Here is a 22,025-nt window from a genome sequence, read left to right on the forward strand (position 1 = left end):
TTCACTTCAAACATTACAAGAGGATTTGGAAGCAGTATCAGATGATTGCTGGCAAGTGTGGACAAATAGCAAATACCTAAAAAAAAAATATTAGCTGGAGCTTGGTGGAAATTTATTTGGTAAATAATTTATTTGGTAAATCCTAAAGTCTAAAATCAGATGCAGATACTGTTGGGGGGGGGTGTCATATATAAGCATAAGAGATTGACAAAAAACATTTTGAAAATTTCAGGGTTTGGGTTTTTTTGAAATCTATTTTTAAAATTTCTAAAAAGAAATACAGGCAGTGTATTAGATTATGTATAATATAACTAACTGGGAAAAATAATTATGTTACTGAGGTTGCTTCCTAACTGCTCTACATTTTGAGTCAAGCAAGATCCATTCTCATGCCTCCCTCTACCCTGTTTCTTGGCACCAATGCCGAGCAGAACATTCCACTATCTGTACAGCTTCTGAAAAGCCATAATGAGTATAAATCATTCACTGTGGTTTAGGTACCAATTCATTATTTATCACAGTGAAAAAACAACACCCAAACCTGGAGACAATATGGTGCTGCAGTAAAACTTTCATGCAGTTAATGGTTTTAGTTAGGATTATTGCACAAGACTTTATTACTTATAATTGTTACAAGCAGTAAATTCTAAGCAGGGTCACTGACTCAACATGGTAATTTTGCTTAGCCCTTTTAATAATATTGGAACCTATAGCTTACAAGTCTTCTCCTTCCCCTGTTTCTCAGCAGATTTCCGTAATTTAAACTCACTGATACATAAGAAAAGTTATATATTACAAAAATCCAAGGTTTTTCACAACATAGATCTACTTCACTCCTGTGAGTGAGTAAATTTCATTGGAGAAATTACTGAAAAACATTATGTGCCACCTTAATAAAGTATGAAGTCCTAGCTAATGAAAACATGACCAATATTTTCTACAAACAAGTGTTTTCACCAAGAGTAGTTTCTTCACCATTTGTGTATTACTTTGCACTGTGTCTAGGTATTTATAGCAAAGAGAAGAGAGGGAGAAGTGATTTCGGATTGGAATAATCCCACTTTACACCCATGCTGCATGTATTATGCGCTACTTAAAAGGTTAAAGGCAATGAAAATCAGACTGTCATGCTCAGCTCTAAGAAGTAGCCTCCAGATTTCATTTTGCTATATTATGTTTATATAGCTAAATTCCTCTATCAGCAAAATGCTCTCTACTTCTAGTGATGTTAAACAGAATAGTGTACATGCACGCTGAAGCAAAATTTGTCTCTAAATAATTAGGCTGAAAGATATTTCATCTCATCTTGTATATTTCTATCATTTTTATAAGCATCAGAATACAGCTTTTCACTCTGTTAAAAGGAGCAGATATTTCCACAGAAAAATTACTTTGACTGTTAAGAGCAGCAGTTCTTGAACTGTACCTCAAAAATCAGGTGCTACAGGGGAGGAGGAGAGGGCAAGCTCAGCCATGACAGCATCCCCTTTAGCAAGCAAGCCTTGGATGAAAGAGCCTTGAGAGAAGTCACTGCCCTAAAAAGCCCACAGGTAACCTGGGAAAGCCCATTTACAGTATGTACTGGTTTTCATCTCATGACATTACTTGAAGACATTACTAATGGCCAGTGGACTTGCACTTCTCTCATGCAGAAATGAATGGAAACTATTTATTTCCTTCCCATTTTGCATCTGCTTTTTTTTTTTTTTTTTTGAAAACACCAGGGAATGCAAGCTGCAGTCATGGTCCTCCATCAACTGCAAGTGATTTCCCCAAGTGAACATGCCTGGAGAACAGTACTTGTGCCTCTAATGGTCCCAACAACCCTGGAAGGCTCAAAGCATTAATTATTTCAACTGAAGTTAGGAGCTGGACACAAAAACCTCAGTGTCATGGGGAAGGTCACTGCTACACCAGAGGTTGTTGGAAGAGAGAAAGCAACACCTCGGGTTGCTGCACCTCCAGTCCTTCTGCTTTCAGTAGCATTTATAACAAGAGAGACCATCACCTGCTCAGCATGGCCGTTCCACAAGCAATAAATGCCCTTTTCTTCCCAGCTACACAATTCTCATTCATTTATTGCTAAGCCATTTCACAGCACTCATGTCAAATCTTTCGGCAGCTGCTACTCCTGTCCCTAATCCTCCCCTCTCTTTGTCGAGTCCAGCAGGGCTGCCCTTCCCCAGCAGTGTCACCACTGCCTCTTTCTCCTCCGTGGCTCACAATGCCTGACACAAAGGACATGAGAAAATACACATTTAGCAGCTGTGAACAAGTGAGCAACTCATTCCCCTCACAGGAGACAGGAGCGGGTCCTGTGCCATCTAGGCATATTTCTACAGTAAGTAGCAAAAATGGTTTATTCTTCCCCAGGTATTGAGTTTTTAGAGAGAGGATTATTCTGAGAGGTATTACTTGCAGGAGAATTTATGATCACTGTACATAAAGGCACCCAACACTTGCCAAGTATGATTTCAAAGTTGTCTAAACTTGTAATAAAGATAGATCACTTCACTGTGAAATATCTTTTGCTGAGAAAATATAAGGCGTTCCCTAAAAAATGTGGCTCCAAGGAAATGAATTTTGGGATGGGTTAGATACTGAGAGGAAGGTGTTTGGATCTCAAAGAAAATCCCCTTGCTGTTGTCAAGTCTTTGAGAAAAGATCTGGTTTGTAGATGGTCAGGAGAAAAGTTTGCATCGGTGTAAAGGAAACTTTGGAAAGACTTTTCTGACTGCTTGCTGATTGACCAAGTTAAATTCTTCATCTACATCAGTATTTCCCATGAGCTGAATCAGTGTATTAGGAAGTGGAAAATGACAGTTGCAGGGATGTTGCTGGGGAAATCTGTTAGCAATGGAGTAATTTTTTTCCTGGCAGCCTATTGACTCAAGCAGCAATGTCAATAATCTAGACAACAAGAGAAAAAAGCCAGCAAACCTTGGCAGTGATTTGTGTACTTGTCAAATCTGTGAGGGTACACTGTATTTGCTTCTAAAGTTATAAGGAAGAAGCAGCTTTATTAAGTCACAGGAAATCCCAGCAAATTCCTAGAAGGGACAGTTCTTAGAGACATCCCTGTTTTGCAAGGATATGCTACAAAGTGGTGTTCACAGCAGTAGGAAAACTCTGAAGCTCTGATGGAGAATGACATAAAAAAGGCATCAGAGGGAGGCTCAAAATCAGTTGAGAAGCTCACAGTAACACCAAAAAAAAAAAAAAAAGTTGAAAAAGGGAAACTGAAAATGTAGGTGAATGTAATTGTGGAAAAAAATCCAATGAATCACAGTGCTGCAGCAGTTACAGAAGACTGAAGCTGAAAAATGTGGTACATTCAGTACAGTTAAAAATATTCAGAGAAAAAACATTATTGCCCTGTGAAAAATATAGATTCAAAAGAATCAATGGAAGCATTTCAGGCAAGAGTAGCAGAGTGATGAATCTACACAGCAATAAACAAAATCTGGAAAAAATAAAAAAAGGATTATGGAAAAGGAAAGTACCATATTATCTTTTGGTTAAGAGGACTGAAAAAAAATGGAGTGGCATGATTAAGCAAAATGCATGCCAGGGTGGTGATGGAGACATTCAGAAGAATGGTGTCTCACTGGAAGACATCAGAAAAGAATACAGTTCCAAGTATTGGCTAAAAATCCTTACCAATCCATATCTTAGATCAAAAGACACCTATAGGAAAGGCTGCAAAAGGCTGGAGGGATGCAGCATGCTTATGGTAAAATAGAAGAAAAAAAGAAAAGAGGAAGAGATGGCATTATCCTAAAAACCTGTGACTCACTGATGATCTGAGAACTCCTTTTTGAAACAAACAGTGAAAAACAGTATTTTGATGATGGGGAGTCCCTGAAAGATATCAGAATAAAACAAGAGTCTAGATGTAGTTTTGACACATTATGCAAAAGCTTCTGAAGGCATGTAATGAAATGGGAATGCAAAAGCACCTGGGACTGAGGAGGGAAGTGCATTAGCTACAACACAGCGGTAGATGAGGAGATAAGAGCACCATGAAGGACATGGCATGTGACTTGTCACCCTTCCTCTTTGTTGTAACTTTGCTTCTGTTATTTGCAAAGCTGAGACACACTGAGAAATGTTACTTAGTGACAAAAGACAAAAGCCTATCTTATATCTACTTAGTACAACAACCTGAAATTACATGGTCAAGAGGAGGCAAAAATTAATTGCCCAGTTAAAACTGCAAGGCTTTTTTTAAACAAGTAATTTTTTTCTTTTTTTAGACAGAGCAAACCTGGATATATTTCACACAAAAAAACCATCCTGTTGAAAGTATCACAGGATATCAAAACAGATACTGGGGTGAAAGAATATGTAACAGCATTAAACATCATAAATGTTAAGAATTCTTCAAATGATTATGATAAAAAACAAAGGTGGTTTTAAAGAAGAGAGGCTTTCAGACATGTGTACAATTCCTTAAAGATATTTCAGCATGCAAAATACATGAAAGGTAATCAACATATATGCCATCCACTGCAGCAAGAAACTGGACCTGAGGGAATTGTACAGCAGGGCAAAGCAGAAGTTAGCAGAAGTAATAAACATGAACTTGGAAGTGATAAAACCTTTTTGTTGATCAGAGGATGCTAGAGGAAAAGGGCTGAGAATAGCCAAGGATATTACAGCAAATGAGCATATGGTGACAGTGAGCTGTATCAGAGCATGAATACTGTCTAACTGGGTCTCAGGCAAAGCTCCAGGAGTGGATAGGAAACACGCTCCTTCTAAGTTTCAGCTTTTAGATAGGCAAGATGCAGAGTCAGGGTGGATGGGGAAAAGCTATATGGCTTATGGGTCACTTTTCTCCTGATATATAAAGCACTAGTTTTTCCACTGGCATGTCTACAATACATTCCTTTAGAGCTTTGTATGCATGAAGTGTTCCTAAAGAGGCATTGCTTCTGGTAGTTATTTGAACACATCTTGAGGTAAGGTTTTTTTTGTTGTTTTTTTTTTTCAGCAATGTCAACAGCATTGCAAACATATACTTATCTGACACACATATCACAGTGTTTCTCCAACTTTTGGCTCATCTGTCCTTGTGTGACCTGTCAAGGACCCAAACCTCCGTCTTCTCACCTACTGTGACCTTGTGAAATTCTGACTCCCAGAGAAACTACCACTTACGGCATCAAAATCCAGACCATCTCTACTACTACTACATCTTATGCTACCTCTCATGCCCTGCTGTGCCTTCAGATCAGCATGAACACATCCCTAGGTAGATTAAATTACAGTAGATGGATTTAGGTTATGGTTGGACTTGATGATCTCCAAGGTCCTTTCCAACCAGGACGACTCTATGATTCTACGATTCTACCTGCCATCACACCCCTTTCCCTAGCTCCCCTCCAGCCTTTGCCTCTTACGGGGCAAAGTCTACTTCCAAAGTCAGGATATATTCTCTTAGACTTGCAAGGCAGCAGAGAGACAGCTGAGTTTTTGGGCTTCCCTGCCCTGCTAGGCTGCAGCAACCTAATCATCTTGGTTAGAGCTAGCTTGAGACTCGGGCACTGCTGGACCAGTTTCTGTCCCACAGCTCACCCACAATTTAGGTTCTCAAACTGCTTAATCCCAAAGACCATCAAGCAGTATTAAGTGGACCTGTGTGTTAATTAACAAAAATCAACACATTTGGCATTATGGATGAGACTATTTTTGTATGGAATATAGACTGTAAACCCTGTAATGTGGTATCATGTCCATGAAGCACAGCATTCACAAATAACATTAAGAAAGAAGAATAGCTAAAAGATCACGTAGACTTTATCTTTTGTATCAGGCTCCCAAGTATTCTAAGCAACACTCGTATTGATACTGGCTGATGATCTGTCCTCTTAGCTCCAAAATGCTCCAAAACACTCCAAAATTCTTGCACTGGACTCATTACCCGAACAGCAGAGAATTTCAGTAGAAGTTGTCCTTATAAAACTGAGTCAGGCTTTGTGCCAGTTGACTTGCGAGTATTGTTGAAAGATTAAAATAACACATAATTGCACCAGCTCTCTAAATCTGACCAGGGCTCAGAGGATAAATGCCTTACCTCATTATGTTTAAATGCTCTATCTCAATCTGGTTTAAAACAGAGCAGAGGCTGTGAGCGGCCAATCTGCTGTGCTGTTAAGAGAACAGAAATACTGGTACAGACCAGGATGTGGGCTCCAGCCACTCTTAGTATTTGGCTTCCCCTTTACTGTCCCCTGCTCCTCAGCTCACCTGCTTCTAAGGATCATCACTTCACCCAGGATGACTACAAGTCAGCTCCAACTGAAATTATCCCTTTTCTCAATAGACAGTGTTTCTGCACCTGAAGTGCAATGTTACTTATACAATTACCAACTGCATTCCTGCTGCCTAGCTCATACTGGTTGCTCTCACCATCACCAGTGAAGAGCGCCAGCACCAGCCAGAGCGGCGGCTTGCCTATCTGAAGTATCCTCTCAGAGACCAGTCACACATACCTCATTTGACTCTCAAATAGGTGAAAGTCCCAGTCTGCTTAAAGGAGAGTCACAGCTAGCTGGAGCCAAATCAAAGATAGTTTTGCTCCAGAAGGAAGAGAGGCTTTGAGGAGCCACTTTAAGGTGGAACAGAAGCCCTGCGAGAAGCCCTGAACAAAAGCCCCAGCATCACTCCTCTACCTCTCTGTCGTATCCCAACACATCTGGGACATATAACAAAGGACAAGAGACCTTCTGGGCAATTGTACAAGCACTGTCAGTAGTCACTTCATGTAAAAGTTAGTCTAAGATGCTTGCATGTCAAATTTTTCATCAAACCCAGGAACACAGCTCTGCATGGCTTTCTTGACTACTGCTTACCTCTTTTAACTTGTCCAGCTCATTTTGCAGTGTCTGCTTGGATACTTCCACCTCAATAATTTGCTGCCGAAGGATTTCATTTTCATCTTCTGCTTTCACACGTTTCTCCTCCACGCTCTCCAGCTCATGGTGCAGTCTGACAGAAACATCTTTGGCTACCTGGTCAGAAGAGCACAAATGCATGAAGAGGATCCATGAGGAGCAACAGTTACAGTACATCTCCTACAGTGGGAAGCATATTACAACCCTAGACAGCCGAGAGATTTTTAGTTCAATTATAAGACTGCTGATGACAGACTCCAAGCCTTCCAAGTACCAAAATGAATATTCATTTCTAATAAAGAAATTCAAGATGAAAATATATTTGATTACCCATCTCCAGCTCCCTCTCCACATTATGCTAAGGCAATATCAGGAACAAGGGAGGGAAACAAGCAGACACCAAACCCGTACATCAAAGTCCAGGCATATCACATTGATACAACAAAATATGAGGAATTGTGCTGTAAAATTGACAGGTCACCAATCAAAGCCGCATCCATGCAGCAGCCTCATACACCCAAATCTGCTGCTCTAGCAGCAATCACAAGTAGGCAAGAGTGGTAAGAAAGCACAGAAATATACGCTAGCTTAGGCTTTCTGAGTCCAGCCTAACAAGAAAAAATATTTACTCGAAAACATTTGGACAGGTGATTCATCATGCAAAATGATGAATTACTGAATTACAAGTCAGCACAAACTAAGCAAACTAAAAAACTTCAAGATCTCTTTCACTCAAATCTATGTACAAGGTTTTTTCCAAGTTATGTACCAGTTCTACTATGATACAGTTATTTTTTTTTTCTATGATAAAAGAGAAAATTAGGTCTGACATTTTGAAAAGTTTGATGACTTGCTATGTCACCTTCCTTTCCACTGCTGGGAACCAGTTTCAGAACCTTTTATGTTTTGCATTTTTAAGTACAAAATACTTAATAATAATTCTAGTGGTAAGCATTCTGTCTCTCCAGAAGCTATTTTTAAAACAGCTACAAGATACCTATATTAAGAAAGAAGAGTAAAGCTAGATAAGCATCATGCCTATACAAAGCTTAGCCTTGGTGGAAACATTTCAAAAAAATATAAAATGTTTCAGTATGAATGAATGTTACAGGAATTTTTTTAATGGAAATTGCATTTTGATTTTCTGTCTGCCCTGCTAAAATATGTCTATTCCTGTTATGATTAACTCATTAGGCAATAAAAAATGCAACTTTGACTAGTTTGGGGGGTTTTTTTAAGTTATTTGCCATAAGCAAGAAGAGAAAAGAAAGGAAACGCCATGACTTGGGAAAAACGTATCAGGTTTTATTTATACAGTTTTGCAAGGCTAAGGTTTTCAGTAAAACAAAACTCTTTACATTTTTCAAATGCACAAATGTAACTTGACTGCACTGCTTTCATTTTGAGCCTAAGCACATGTTTTTCTACTCACTAACACATCTTTTTATGATGATAAGCTGCATATTTGTTCTCCTCTGCAGAAGAAGGAAATTGGCCCTGACATTTGGACAACTACTGCCTGTTTCCATGTGTCACCCTCCCTTTCACTGCAGGGAGCCAAATCCCAGTCTGCTCTCTTTTGCTGTGAATATGAATCTCTCACCCACCTTTAAATCTTGTTCCAGGCTCCTAATGAGCTCTCCATCCACGTGGCCTGTTTGTGCAACTTTCAAGCTTTTCTGTTCTGCTTTCCTGAGACGATATTGCAGAATGCGGCAATTCTTGTTTGCCCGGTCCAGCTCTCGCCGGAGCTCCTGCAGCTGGTAAACATCTTCCTCTAAATAGCTGTCACGCATTTCTTCCATTTCAGCCCGAAGTTCATCCAGCTCATCCTGTGAGAAGTCAAAACAGTGCTCCATCATACCTCTAAATCTCACCCGTGGGAGCAAAATAGGAAGCGCGCTCACTAGGATACCATCTTAATGAAGTGCAACATGCAGCTCCAGAAGTCATAGGAACATAAGTTTTATCCCAACATTGACTAATTATGCTGAACTAAATGAATGAATACTGGTTCTATTTCTTACAATTGCTTTAATAATGAAAAACAGTCCAGATGCTTATCTGTCTCTTGAAACACCTTCGTTTTCACTATCTCTAATTAAAATAAAAAGGGCATAATACTTTGCCACTATCTGAACTGTTTTCTTGCTTTATTTAGACTAACTACAGCAAACTTTAACCAAGGACCTCAGCATCCCTGTCTGATGTGCCTTTTTAACAATCAGCACCTCCTAAAAATGAAATAGTCCCTTGAAAACTTTACGAGTCTTTATGAGCCTTAATGAATCTTTATGCCAAACATCAGACTGCTCCACATGAAAACGCTGTCCCATCTGAGCCTAGCACCATGCACATGCTTAATGACAGACGGGTCGGGTGCAGGGGAAAGTGCATTTCTGTTATGTGTACACACATTTCAACAGGACCACAGGGAGAAAATAAAATCTGTGCCCATGGGAATAACCTGATGATACTTTTCCGGGCATCACCAACTGTCCCAATTCTACATTCAGAGAGCACATGCTCTCTGAAGTCAGATTTAAAGCTTTATGGCTGAACAGGATAAGCTCTATCATTCCCATTAGTTTAATCTGTGCGTGACTGAAGCTACAGTGCTAAAACTCTTATAAAGGTCTTCCAAGCACAGGGGTACAAGCCATTAAACTACTGTGTCAGAGGAAAAGTATGACTCAAATAACTTTGGACAAAGTTGGGGGAAAAAAAAATCAATAAAAGAGCCACGAGGAGAATATTTTAAACATACTATTATTTTTTAAATTGTTTTCTTTAAAATGGCATTTGATATTGTAAAGACCAAATTTTCTGAGGAAAACATAGCTTAAATAAAACTAAAGGAGAACTTGCACGGGAGCTAGCTACTCTGTCACCTCACTTCAGCTCTGTAAATGACACTTGAAATACCAAGGATGGCTGGCGAATATTTCACACTTGTATAGGGTGGAAAAGACGTTACTATGGAGTTAGCTTCCTTGACAAATGATCCCTCTTGGCTGGACCATTCCTGTCTAGTCCCTCCACGAACATGTCTACCTGCATCCCTCTGGTGGTCCTCTTATACCTTCCCTCATTCCCCCTTCCCGTGGCCTAACTGAATGGTCACGTTTTTCCCTGTATTCATCTTGCTTCACTGAAGCTTTAGCAACAAATGAGGGATAGGTCTTTCCTATGAGCACAGTTCTCCTGACCAAAGGAAGATGTGTTGAACTTCTTTAGCCTTGTTTGCATAGTTATGTTAGAATTACAGTGTTATTCCCATAAAAATCCCATCCATGTTAAAAAACTCCAGTATTTATATAGCTGTGTTTAAATTTCAGTTAGTTGAGCTAACATAAGTCAAATTTTGGGTACACAAAAATGACCACTCTGGGCTCAGCAGTGAGGCTTTGCCCCACCAGTACAGCCCTCCCAGAAATTTACAGAGTTCTCACTAGATGCTCAGAAAGGACAGACAGGTTTCCCCACAGGCCCATGATATCACTATACATTCCCAATATATTCAGATTTTTCCTGTAAGGGCATCCTGTCTCACAATCTCCCTCCACAATCCCTCTCCACAACCTCCCTACTGGAGGAGTAGGATATATGTGTGGGTGGAGAAACTCAAGGGTTACTCTCCAGTGAGCTGGATCATGTTCATGCCATGCACTGTCTGAAAAGGAATAGTGTAAGCACAGTACCAGAAATTGCCCTTGCAGCAATGACACCCTCAGAAATTGCAAATACATTAATTAAGTACAAACAGCAGTCTGTGAGGAAGCAAACCAGCTCTGCAAACCAAACCCAGCAGGTTTATTTCAAAACAACTTACAGTCTGGGCCCTATCTATTCCTACTCAGAGTATAGCCAAATATTCTAGTCAGTTTAAAGCCAACACATGGGTGAAGTTTTGCTAAATGATTGATATTTTTAAAAATAAAAACATAGTAACCTGTGCTTAATTGAAATGTGTAGGAGACCTGTTTTTAAGGTAAACATTTTTCACTATGTTTCACATTTATAGACACTTTCAAGAGGTAAAGTAAAAGTTTGCCCAATAAAGATGGAGATGCAGAAGAAAATATCAAGGTTTTAGAAACTGTTTAGAGAATAGCAGTGGTTTTGAACCTAAGAAAAGCACTACACTTTTGTGCTACCAGTTTATAAACTAGGTATTTTAGCTAAGGTACCTAGACCAAAAGTACAGCCTTCACCTTCAGGCCTCTGGGATGAACAAGACTAGAGGTATTGCTGCTTAGGGCTGCCTGCAGACTCAGGAGTTGAATTTGCCTCAATTAGATTTACATTCAATTAACTTTTTGATATCATCTTCAGAATGCTAATGTTAGATTAATAATGTGGTTGCAAACTGAGAATTTTGAAACACAAATCCACAGTAAAGGAAAACATCTGTCACCACCAAATTAATGGAATCTGGTTTATAATCTGGTGTTTATATTTTAGAACTAAGCAATGGCTTTCCTGTATTAAGTGGCCCGCAAAGAGAAATTATAGTTATTGCTCGTCTCTTAAACTTCCCTCTTATCTATATCAGATTTAGGAATTAGTAAATCTGGTTGGTTTCTAAAGACAAATAATCTACAATATTTTACTTCAACGCATTTATTACAACCAAATTTGGAAAGTGAAACTCACATAATTTTAAACAATTCAGTCCCTGAAGCAGTCATTCCATTGAAGCTGAATATTCCCAAATCCTTTCAGTGGGCCTGACTTTTATATCCTGGAAAATGGAAGTCTTCTCAATCTCCTTTAACAACACAACTCTGATTTTACAGATCTGTGATTTTGTTATGTTTGCCTCTGGTTTTGGTTATAAACACACAGTTCGCTTCTCTCTAGTGTCATTTTGCAGATAAACTAGAACTGGGGATACAATCAAGAAAGCTGTACTTTAAAACCTCACGCGTTTCTCTCAGATTTTTCTTTTTTTTTTTTTTTTACTGAGTTGAGCTGCTTTTCCACAGTTCGTTTTTTTCCTATTCCTAAAACTTTCATAATGAACCCCAACTGCGTCCTTAACACTTGTATTTATGAATACAGCATACTTTGGACAGGCTTTAAAACACAGCAACATACATGCAAACACAATGAGGGTACAAACAATTTTGACCATATAAGGAGCAGAACCCCTGCCGTACGGGCTGCATGCAGTACCAGCCTGCTTTCTGCTGTATTACTGCAGTGCCTGGGGCTTGCACCTACTCAGTCTGTCCAACCCAAGGAGGAAATATTCAAATAGGACAGCTGAAATCCTTTCGCCTTGCAAGATGAAGTCCTAGTTTTATAGATTACAAATGTATACACAGCAGCATGTCACCTCTGAAATGTTAAAATACAGTAAAACGGTCTGTGGTTCAGATCTTGTATGACAGCACATAATTATGGATGCTGGGATAATCTTTTACGAGTTACAGTAAAGACATAATCTTGCTCTCAACACAGACCACAAAACCAGTGGCAAGGGTGTAGATGCTTCCAGTTCATAACAGCTTATTCTCCTTCGTAGGTACTTGTGATCCTGCCGCAGACACTGAAACCTTGCGTTAGCTGTTACAATTACACCTACAAAACCAGGACAGCTTAAAATCCTCTTAAAAAATGATACACACACACAAAACGGAGGAAGCTAAGTTAGAGATCCAGGTAAGTGGAAATTAAAACTGAAACTATGATGGTCCTACTTACTAAACCAGCAAACCCACTGCTTTGAAGGAAAACATGTCAATCACTAGTGAATCATAGAATCACAGAACCATTAGGGTTGGAAAAGACCTTCCAGATCATCAAGTCCAACCATCAGCCCTACACTCCAATGAAATCAAAGGTAAATGCAGCAAGCCAGAACCTTAAAAATCCCAAACTTGGCAGCTGGCCAAAAAGAAGCTTGAGCTGTGAGGCAGCAAGAAATACTAAACAAACCCAACCCCTGACTTCATTAAAATGGATTGTTCTTATTACTATTATTATTGTGAGTGAGAATTAAAGCTCTTTCTCTCAGGAGGTGTTGAGCTACATACCAGGGACTTGAACATTGTAAAACTAAAGAAAGAGGTCAGAATAGGCACTTAAAAGTAATTAAAACAAACAAGTAAGAAAGCAACCATCCATCTTTGTGCATCTAAAAAATTGAGAGCTTGCACCTTTGCTTAAACAGGGAGGACCTGCTCCTGTATCCCAAAGTGGCAATTGAAATTGGGAGGTTAAGTGCTGGCATAAGAAGCTTCACTTTGCTGTATGTTCCTGTAGGGGATGAGAGCCACCTCCTGATCCCTTTTAATTTAATGGTAAGAACAGAAATAGGCAGAGAGTCCTGGAAGAAAGAATATTGTTTGGGAAAAAACTAAACTGTTTTCCTTTCCAGATGTCACCCTGGTCATGAGAAAGATCAAAAGGAAGTATGGGAATGAAAAGAACTTCCTAACTGGCAGCTCTTTCCAAATTTGCAGTAGAACACAAAGATGCTCTTGCTGCTGAGAATGCTTCTGGTTTCAGGTACTTGGCCCAAATAATTACCTAAAGGCCAGTTATTTGGGGTCTAACAGGGACCAGCCATCTGAGATTCACAGGCCAGCTGTATGCACATAGGACCACACTTAAAATAGCTGCCCCGTTTGCAGGATTCCCCTAGACTTGGGTGCAAAAGCTACAGAATTAGGATTCACTGGTTCCTCGTCAGTCTACCAAGCTGTGGTGAATTTGCTAGAAGGGGAAAGCCTGTGTGCAGGTTACATCACTGTGTAGCCCAAATACATACTGATGGTGTCATTCCACATCTGTGCTGTGCAAATTGAAGACTTGCCTGTGAGAAGAGATGTCATTATCTCATTAATACCTTAAACGATGTTATGCTTGTTTATTATTGATTTAATTTATAATGAAGTATAATTAAGAGTAAATTATAGGAATGTGCCTTGGTTAGGATTCTTAAAAAAAAAAAAAAAAAAAAAAAAAAAAGAAAGAAAGAAAGGAGAAAGAGAGAGAGAGAGAGAGTCAGCTATTACAGAAGTAACCCATACTCATGTGAATCATTCCTACTGAAATGAACAGGAATACTTGTACAACTGATGGGCTATGTCTACCCAGCCAGTCTGGCTGAGATTCGTAATGAGGTTTGAAAGTAAATTTTCCAATCATCTCCACTGACTGTGCACTCATCCAGCCCACAGAGCACACAAGAACCAGATTCCCTCTGAAATACAACAGAGACCTACACTCCAAGGGTGCACCAAACATGTTCCATTACTCTTGAGTACCATGGACAACTATAAAGCATATGCATGTTGGGGATGTTTCATTCAAGAGGCCAGACTAAATACAGTCCAAAGTAAGATCCCTAAACTGCATATAAAGAGAGGTAAGGGCACCAGCACCAGCTGCATCTAGGTCAGCCTGCTTATCTACCCTCACTGAGCTGAATTACTGGCTAATATAGAAAAAGCTCTTAACTCAGTGCATGAACAGAGGCTACAAACTGGAAACTAACGATGAGTCAAATAAATTAAAAAATGTTTTGTTTTGTTTTTTTTTAAAAAGGAATTTTGAATATTACTGTTAGGGAGAAATTACATGCAGAAAATAGCATAGAAGATGTATGGGTACTGAATTCATTACTAAGCATTTATAGTTAGGTATATTAGAAAACTGAAACTCTTTAGGCTCCAATGAACTAGAATGCATCAGTGTTCAGAAGTTATAAACTAATTTGGAAACACCTGCAAACTAGAAAGACAAAAACATAAAAAAACAATTAACTGTACACTATTTAAGAAAATGCAAATGAAGGATTAAATTCAATTGTCCACGTAAAAAATGTAAGTACTTATTAATTTAGGCAAAAGTAGTATTTATAGATTATGCTAGTACTATGTTCTAAAGAGAAGGTTATTTAATATACATTAAATCAACTGAGGAGACAGTGGGGAAAGGAGGAGGGGAGGAAATTACAGTGTGTAGGTGCTACTGCAATGGTGAACCCAGAACTTCTAGAAAGTCTTTGATAAATCTAAGCTTCATGAACTGTGATTTTATGTAGTCTCTGTTTTCAGATTTTAAATATCTCAAACTGCCTATCTGTAGGAGATGCTGCTGCTACTAAGGAATAAATACACCCCCCATATCACTTTACAGCAGAACCACAATAGGAATAATATGCTTTAAACGGCTTCAGTTAGGAAGAAAGCAACAGCCATTATTTTTGCCTCTTGCAAAATATGCTAATGAACCTACAGTCCCTGGGTCCCTGATGTTGTTGTTTAGCTCTCAAACCAAAGTACTTTACAAGTCATGTCCTGATACGATGCTGTTTGAAGCCTGTGCACAAAACAAGATGAGAACTGGAAGAAATTGCAGGACTGTGAGCACCTGTTGACTTCAGGTCTGCTTTAAGCCTGCAGGATCTGAGAGTGAGAGCAGCATCTGGCAGTTTTTCTGCTTCATTCAAGCATCAGCCCTAGTGTTGTTTCAACACATTTCCTCAACTGAGGTCGTTGAAGCTGCTCAAGCAGTCACCTGGCTGGTGCAATGTTGATACCATCTACTGAGGACCGCCAAGGGGAAGTATCGCCCCGTGCATCACACAGCTCTTCCCCTCCAGGCAGCAAAGGAGTTGACAGGGACACAGCTGGGGCTAAAAAGGCACATGGCCTAACTATTCTTCCCCAAAGTGACATCTCTCTCGAACAGCTGACCGTCCCTCCTGCCAAGACCCTGCATGTGGGTTTCATGCCCTGGGCAGGGTTATCACCTCTGCTCTCTACTGGATCACCAGCCATTAGGTGGGAAAAGCAGCATGTCAAGCAGAGACGGGGGATGAGCTCTGTTTTGCTAATCCTGGTGACCCTCACAAAATGGAAAAAAATTGGTCCCATCACTTCACATAATTTTTGCTCTGGAAAATCCTTTGACATACGCAACTGCCAGCAGGTTAATAAAAGAAAGGGTAGTATTACTCCTCATGAGTTCATCTCTAGACTCAAAGACCTGCAGTTTCAAGGGAGATCAGAAATACAATGTAACCTTAAATGACAAACACTGCGATTTTAAACAAAAACAAACATCCTTTAGATGTATCAGAGTGGAATAAAGGGCTTGGAGGGGCCTTTTATTCAATTTATACCCAGCATACATCTCAGACAAAAATTAATATAGAAAGAATAAATACAAAACAAGATAAACAAGATCATTATCTAATACATCCAACATCTTTTAGGTTACATTTTTTTGTGCTAGTCCACACTGTAGCAGTATTTCTGGTGTGTTGAACTTACACCAACAAATGCACAAAGAGAAGGCCCAGTACAGTAAATCAGAGAAAGCATCAGTTTCATGTTCTGGGCTGCACGGAGTGTTATGCCTCATGTAGGAGGCCGTGAAGGATGTAAAGGGAAAAGGGGCATGTGTAACAACTAAAATACCATTGCTGTTTCTGCTAGTAGGTTTATTTAATTAAAACAGTCTGAATTAAACTTTGGCCAAGATAAAGCACAAACCCTTTTAATTGCTAAAATTTGGGCCCTCTGCCTTAGGATCCCTCATCCTTTAGAGGGTTCTACATCACAAAGAGCTTCTTTCAAAGTTTCCCACAGACTTGCATAGTGTATGACTCTTCTTCACATGCTGGACACTTTAAAGTAATCCTGAAAAATAACCACTTGTGTGGACACTATTTTGCTATTACTAACAGGACTGGCTAGCAACAACTAAAACTTTACGTTCCACTAGGACTTACTGATGACCTCCTGGCTCCAGAGACTCAGGCACCACGACATAATTTCTCTCTTACGCATCAACAAATAAGTGCTACCTTTTAAATGCTGCTGTAGTATTACAGTCTTCCCCATAGGCAGCTGAAATAAAGTTACACAAGAAATACATGAAACCAAAATAAATGAAATTTCAGAGGCAGTAGAAGAGACACTTCCCAATGTAAACACTTCTCCTCAGCCACTTCACCTACAGGCTTTACTTTACAGTTGGGCACTGCTGGAGCCAAAGTCTCATTTAGGGTAAAATCACAGTCCCTGGAAATATATCAGGTGGCACCTTGGTATCAGGTTGAATTCTGTCTCACAGTTTTTGAAGTCTGAGGCTTTTGCAGCACAAACAGCTTGCTCTGCATATGCTTCCCTGAAGCATTCTGGGAGACCTTCTAGCACTTATTTAGTAGAAATAAAAACAAAATATTGTGGTGTCTTTGGTTGTTGTTTTTTTTTTTCCTGGTAGCCTTTTCATCTCCAGTAATCTTTAGCATTAAGTCCATGTATCATGTATACATATATATATATATATGTATATGTGTGTGTATACACATACACACACACATATATATATGTATATGTGTGTGTGTATACACATACACACACACATATTGTGTTCTATAACCTATGTTCCAGACACATGAAAGATCTTCCTGTAAAGAAGAAATTGCCCTGAAACAGGCTTTAAAATGATGCACATTTACTGTTGCACTCCAGCTGCAAGGACGGATAAGGAGGAGTGAAAACTACAAAATCTGGCATATGGCCACACTCAGGAAATCAACAGTTTCTTCTGGGATTTATCTAATCATTTGTCTATTTACAGCTGACAGCTTCCCCATTGTCTCTTAGCTCCCTCCAGTTAAAGGAGAAACAGCTCACTCCAATACCAAGAAGGAACAAACCCACAAGAAAACAGTTCAGGCAATGCTGTGGTTTTAATTTGTAGAAGGTTTTTGTAGATTTCCCTAGAAAAGGAAAACAAAGTTTGGGAATTCTCCTGATAAATTCTGTGCCACTGGATTTTTTCCAAGCATTTTGAGAGAGAAGCAGAACGGCTAAGACTTCATGCATCCAGGTGGCCAAGGAGAACAGTCAGAGGGTGTATTCATGCTCCTCAGAAGGCTATGGTGTGAGCTCACGGCTTTCCAGTCACCAGGACACACCCACTGGAAATCAACTGAGACACAGAGGCCCAAGAAACTCATCTGGATTGTTCTGCTGGTCTCAGAAATATATTTAGCCTGAAAAAGTCAGGCTCCGAATCAACATATGTTGGGACACAACTGCTGTAGATGATGAAGACATCCAGGTGATGCACAGGATAAGAAGTTTGAAATTACGCAGAATAAAGTTTTTTACCTAGGACCTGCCAATATCAATCAGGTCCCATAATCAGAAAGTCCCTCAAGTGGGACATCCTAATAGTGGTTGGTCCTAGACAATTCAGACAATTTTATTTTTTTTTTTTTTTCAGTTTTCCATAGTTAAAAATTCCTTTCAGTATGAAACAAGAGACTTAACACATTCTTCATAAAGGCTGAAGTTTAAGTGCTACAATTGTGCAAATCCTGTAATGCAAAGAGATGCTCCTGGGCTTTTGGTCTCCATGACTTCTAATGGCAGAGCCAGTTTACCTACTCCTAAAGCAATTCGTACCATCAACTCTGATTTCATTACATCTCCTCTTGTTTTGGGCTGTCAAGTTAAGACACTGATACAGGTTTTCTATGTTGTTTATCATTTTATAGACTAATACATTTCCCTAACACACTCCGGAGTTTTCCATCCAATGAGTGTTATAAAAGCTTTTGCTATGCACCAATAATTTTTAGTGGTCTAGCTCTGTATTATCCTTTTCTAGATGATCACCAGTTCCCACAGTATTTCAGGTACACACACTAATCTATGTACCAGCTACAGACATATAAAACATGATAATATTTTGTTATGCTCTGTTCAGTTCCCACTGAAATCTAACATAATTTATGCCTGCAGTTTCACACTGAGCAGAGACTGTCATTGCTCCTACTCTCTTGAGATTTCTGAAGTAAGACAACACATTTTAAATCCAGGAAAGTACATACTCAGTCCTTCTGCTTTTCAAGTGCTTAATATTTTCAGTATTGAGATTTATTTCCCATCCTCTGCCCCATTCCTTGGTGATTAAGTCTACTATTAAGTTCTGTCTGGCCTTTGCTGGGTTTGACTTAAGATAAAAAAAACTTAATGTCATCTTAAAATTTTGCTGTATCATTGCTTGTTCCTTTTTCCAGTTCATTAAGCAGCACCAGACCCAGAAAAGAATCCTGCAGCACCCCTGCTGTCTTGTCCCTTAGCCAAAACCCCTTAAACAAGCCCAGTTTATATCTTATCACCCCTCTCTCCCAAGATTATAGCCAACTCCAATCCTTATTCAAGCAAAACTCTCATGGATTTCCATGGTAATTTTGCTTGACAACAGGATGTTTCCAAAATCAGGGGACAAAGATTAGTGTCACCAGCAGCAGTGTCAAATGGTAAAGTAACTGTGCCTACATCATTATCTAAGTTTATCTTATTTATAGATCTTTATAGATGCAGCCTCTTTGCTGTGCCAAAAGATCAGATTGTAAGTGCAAGTCCAACCAAAGGTTCCCGCAGGTCAACCCAGCTCAGTGAACGCCTGAATCTAGCTTTTCTCTTTCTCCGAGGGTGAATGCACACAGAGGTACTCTTCTACCTGCTCAAGGATGCAGTGACATTTCTTATTGCGGCTCTTGTTATTCTATTGGTACTTGACAACGAGTGGCTTCACTTCCCAGTGAGAAAGTAAAACAACAGATAACACAATGCTGTCATCCTTTCCACATCAACTGAGGGAACCGGTTTCTTTGGCTTTACTTAAAGAGTGATACTGAACAAAACAGTTCCTGGAAAGCAAGGTCTTGCTAACCGGTGGAGTGTTTGCGATGCTTTAGGAAGAGCTGGCGTTTGCTGAGCTACCACCACGCCAACCCAAAGAAACACTGCCAGAGCACACGACTTCTGTCCACCCAGCCTCCACAAACCGGGCTTTTGCAGGGAGCCCCGATCCGTTATCTGGGGTCCCTATCTGCCCTCAAACCCCGCCGCGGCCCCACTTTACGGGGGAGCGCTGAGGCGTCTGGCTGGCTCCCCCTGCCCCGCTTTCTCTTCCGCGGGTGAAATTGGGCATTGGTCGAGCGGGCGTGGGGAGACCCACGGGGAGGTGACTTCAGACTGCGAGAATCCACTCGCCACTCTCAGCGCGGACCCGCAGCTCCGGGCAGGAGCGGGGCTGCGCCGCGACGGCTGCCTCCCCCTCCGCTCCCCGGGCTCGGAGGGCGATGCTCACCTTGAGGTACTCGTTCTCCGAGCGCAGCTCCTCCACCTCCCGCTGCAGCTCCTCCGGGGCCGCCGCCGGCGGCTCCCCGCGGCTCAGGGCTCGCCCCCCGCCCGGAGGCGCGGGCAGCGGATCCCCGCGGGGGCCGGGGAGCGGCGGGGCTCCGCGCCCGGGGCCGGGGCCGGCGCGGCTCGGCTCGGCGGCGGGCTGGGCGGCGGGCGGCTCCCGCTCCCGGTCGCTGGAGCCGGTGCCGGACTCGGCGTCGCTGCTGGCAGCCGGGGCCAGGCGGTGCTCGTCGGAGAGCGGCTCGGAGGGGCAGTCGGAGAGGTCGGAGCTGCTGTCCGTGTGGCCGACGCGGGCCAGCGCCGCCGCCGCATGGCCGCTGCCCGCCGCGGTGCCCCTCTTCCCCTTCCTGCCCTTGCCGGCCGGCGGGGCCGCCTCGCTGCCGGGCTGCCGCCCCCCGCCCCGGCTGCCGGGGCCCGGCTCCGGACCACGGGCCGCCCGCTTGGCGCAGGGGACGGCCTTGGCCCCCGCCCTACCGGCGGCGATGCCGGTGGTAGCGACGGCCTTGGCCCCCGGAGCGGCGGGGCGGCGGGAGAGGCGGCTCGGCGCGGCCAGGAGCCCCGCGGCTGGCGGGTGGGCGCCCGGGTGCGGCGAGGGGGGCGCCCGGCCGGGGAGGCCGGGGGACTTGGGGGGCGCGGGCGGAGGCTTGGCGGCGGCGGCGGCGGCGGCGCGGGCGTGGAGGTCCTTGAGGAAGGGTCTGGCGGGCGACGGGGCGCGGTGCAGCCGCTTCTTCTCGGCGTGCGGATGGTGGTGGCCGGACGAAGGCGGCGGTGGCCGCACCGGGTCGCCGGGCCCCGGGCCGTTCATCGCCTCCATGTCGCGGGCCGGGGGCGGCGGGGCGGCAGCGGCGGCCGCGGGGGCGCCCGGCGGCGGCAGGAGCGGCGGTGCCCGCGGGGCGCAGCAGCAGGACGGGCAGCCTCCTCCAGCCTCCCCGCTCGCTCTCTCATCACTTCTGCTTCTCCCAGCCACAGCCTTCACACTTTTCTTTCTCGATCCCCCTCTTCCTGCCCCCCCACCCCCACCTCCTCCTCCTTCTCCTCCCCCTCCTCCTCGCCGCTCTCTCCCGAGCACTGATTTGTTTCAATAAAACGAGCCCAAATCCCCCCGTGGCAGCCGTCTCCTCCTCCCTCTCCTTCCCCTCCCGTTCCCCTCTCTGCCTGGCTAAGCTTGATGCAGCTCAAGTTGTGATGCAGCCTGAAAAAAAACCCACCACCTCCTTTTCCCCTCGATGCGAGGCAAAGGCGTATTTCCCGGCTGCCTTCGCCTCCGCTGGCAAGCCCCCACTCAGCCCACCGGCACCGCTAAGCCCATGGCTCCCCGCTGCCCCCGGCCGCGGCCGCCGCCTCCGCCTGCCTCCTGAAATAGCCCCGCTGCTGCCGGGGCCGCTCCGGCGCGGCGCTGCCCGCCTGTGCGCAGGATCCGCCCCTTCTGTCAGCCAGCCAGGCTGCTCTCTCCCTGCAAACTACTTTTCCTGCACGCGTTATTATAGGGGCGCCTCTGCCAGCCGCTTCCTATCAGAAAGCCTCATCTGGGGAGAAATTTTAATTTCCTGACCGTGAGCTCTAGTAGAGCTTTGCCCGTGTGCGTTTATCGTTGTTTCGGTTTGTTGGTTTCGGTTTGCAGTTGTGTTTTTTTCCCGAGCTGAGACTTCATGAAAACCCTCTCTCCAGAGATGGGCAGCAGCAAAACAACAGCCACCGCATTATCTCTTTGCTCAAGGCAGACGTAGGTTCACCCAGAGGCATGGCTGAGTATCCGAGGGAACCAGCAAGTTCTTGGCTGTGGCTAAACTACAAAAGGCACGGACCCATCCTTTTGGAGCATGAGGATATGAAATTACAGCCCTTACATTTATTTTGCAAAGCAGCCGGAGAGTAAATGAAAGGGCGGAGAGGCTCAAGCGTGGGAAAGAGGCACAGCCTAATGGGTAGAGCAGAGAGC

The 22,025-nt window shown here is 42.7% G+C and overlaps 1 protein-coding gene across 11 annotated transcripts in view; it reads right to left on the bottom strand.

Moving 5' to 3' along the window:
- MTCL1 (microtubule crosslinking factor 1) overlaps nt 1–21,423 on the bottom strand; it is a 110,579-nt gene extending 89,156 nt beyond the window's left edge. For 6 of the 11 annotated variants that reach the window (XM_051609606.1, XM_051609611.1, XM_051609610.1 and 3 more), the window contains exons 1-3: nt 20,034–21,423; nt 8,507–8,731; nt 6,858–7,016 (exon numbers count right to left, since the gene is read on the bottom strand). In XM_051609606.1, coding sequence (XP_051465566.1) covers nt 6,858–7,016; nt 8,507–8,731; nt 20,034–20,900 — 1,251 coding nt within the window. In that variant the 5' untranslated portion in view covers nt 20,901–21,423. The remainder of the gene's footprint in view (nt 1–6,857; nt 7,017–8,506; nt 8,732–20,033) is intronic. The other 5 variants (XM_051609612.1, XM_051609609.1, XM_051609608.1 and 2 more) reach the window with 1 other exon arrangement.
- Nucleotides 21,424–22,025: the final 602 nt, after the last annotated feature.

The sequence above is a fragment of the Apus apus genome, chromosome 2, assembly GCF_020740795.1.
Source record: "Apus apus isolate bApuApu2 chromosome 2, bApuApu2.pri.cur, whole genome shotgun sequence".
NCBI lineage: Eukaryota > Metazoa > Chordata > Aves > Apodiformes > Apodidae > Apus > Apus apus.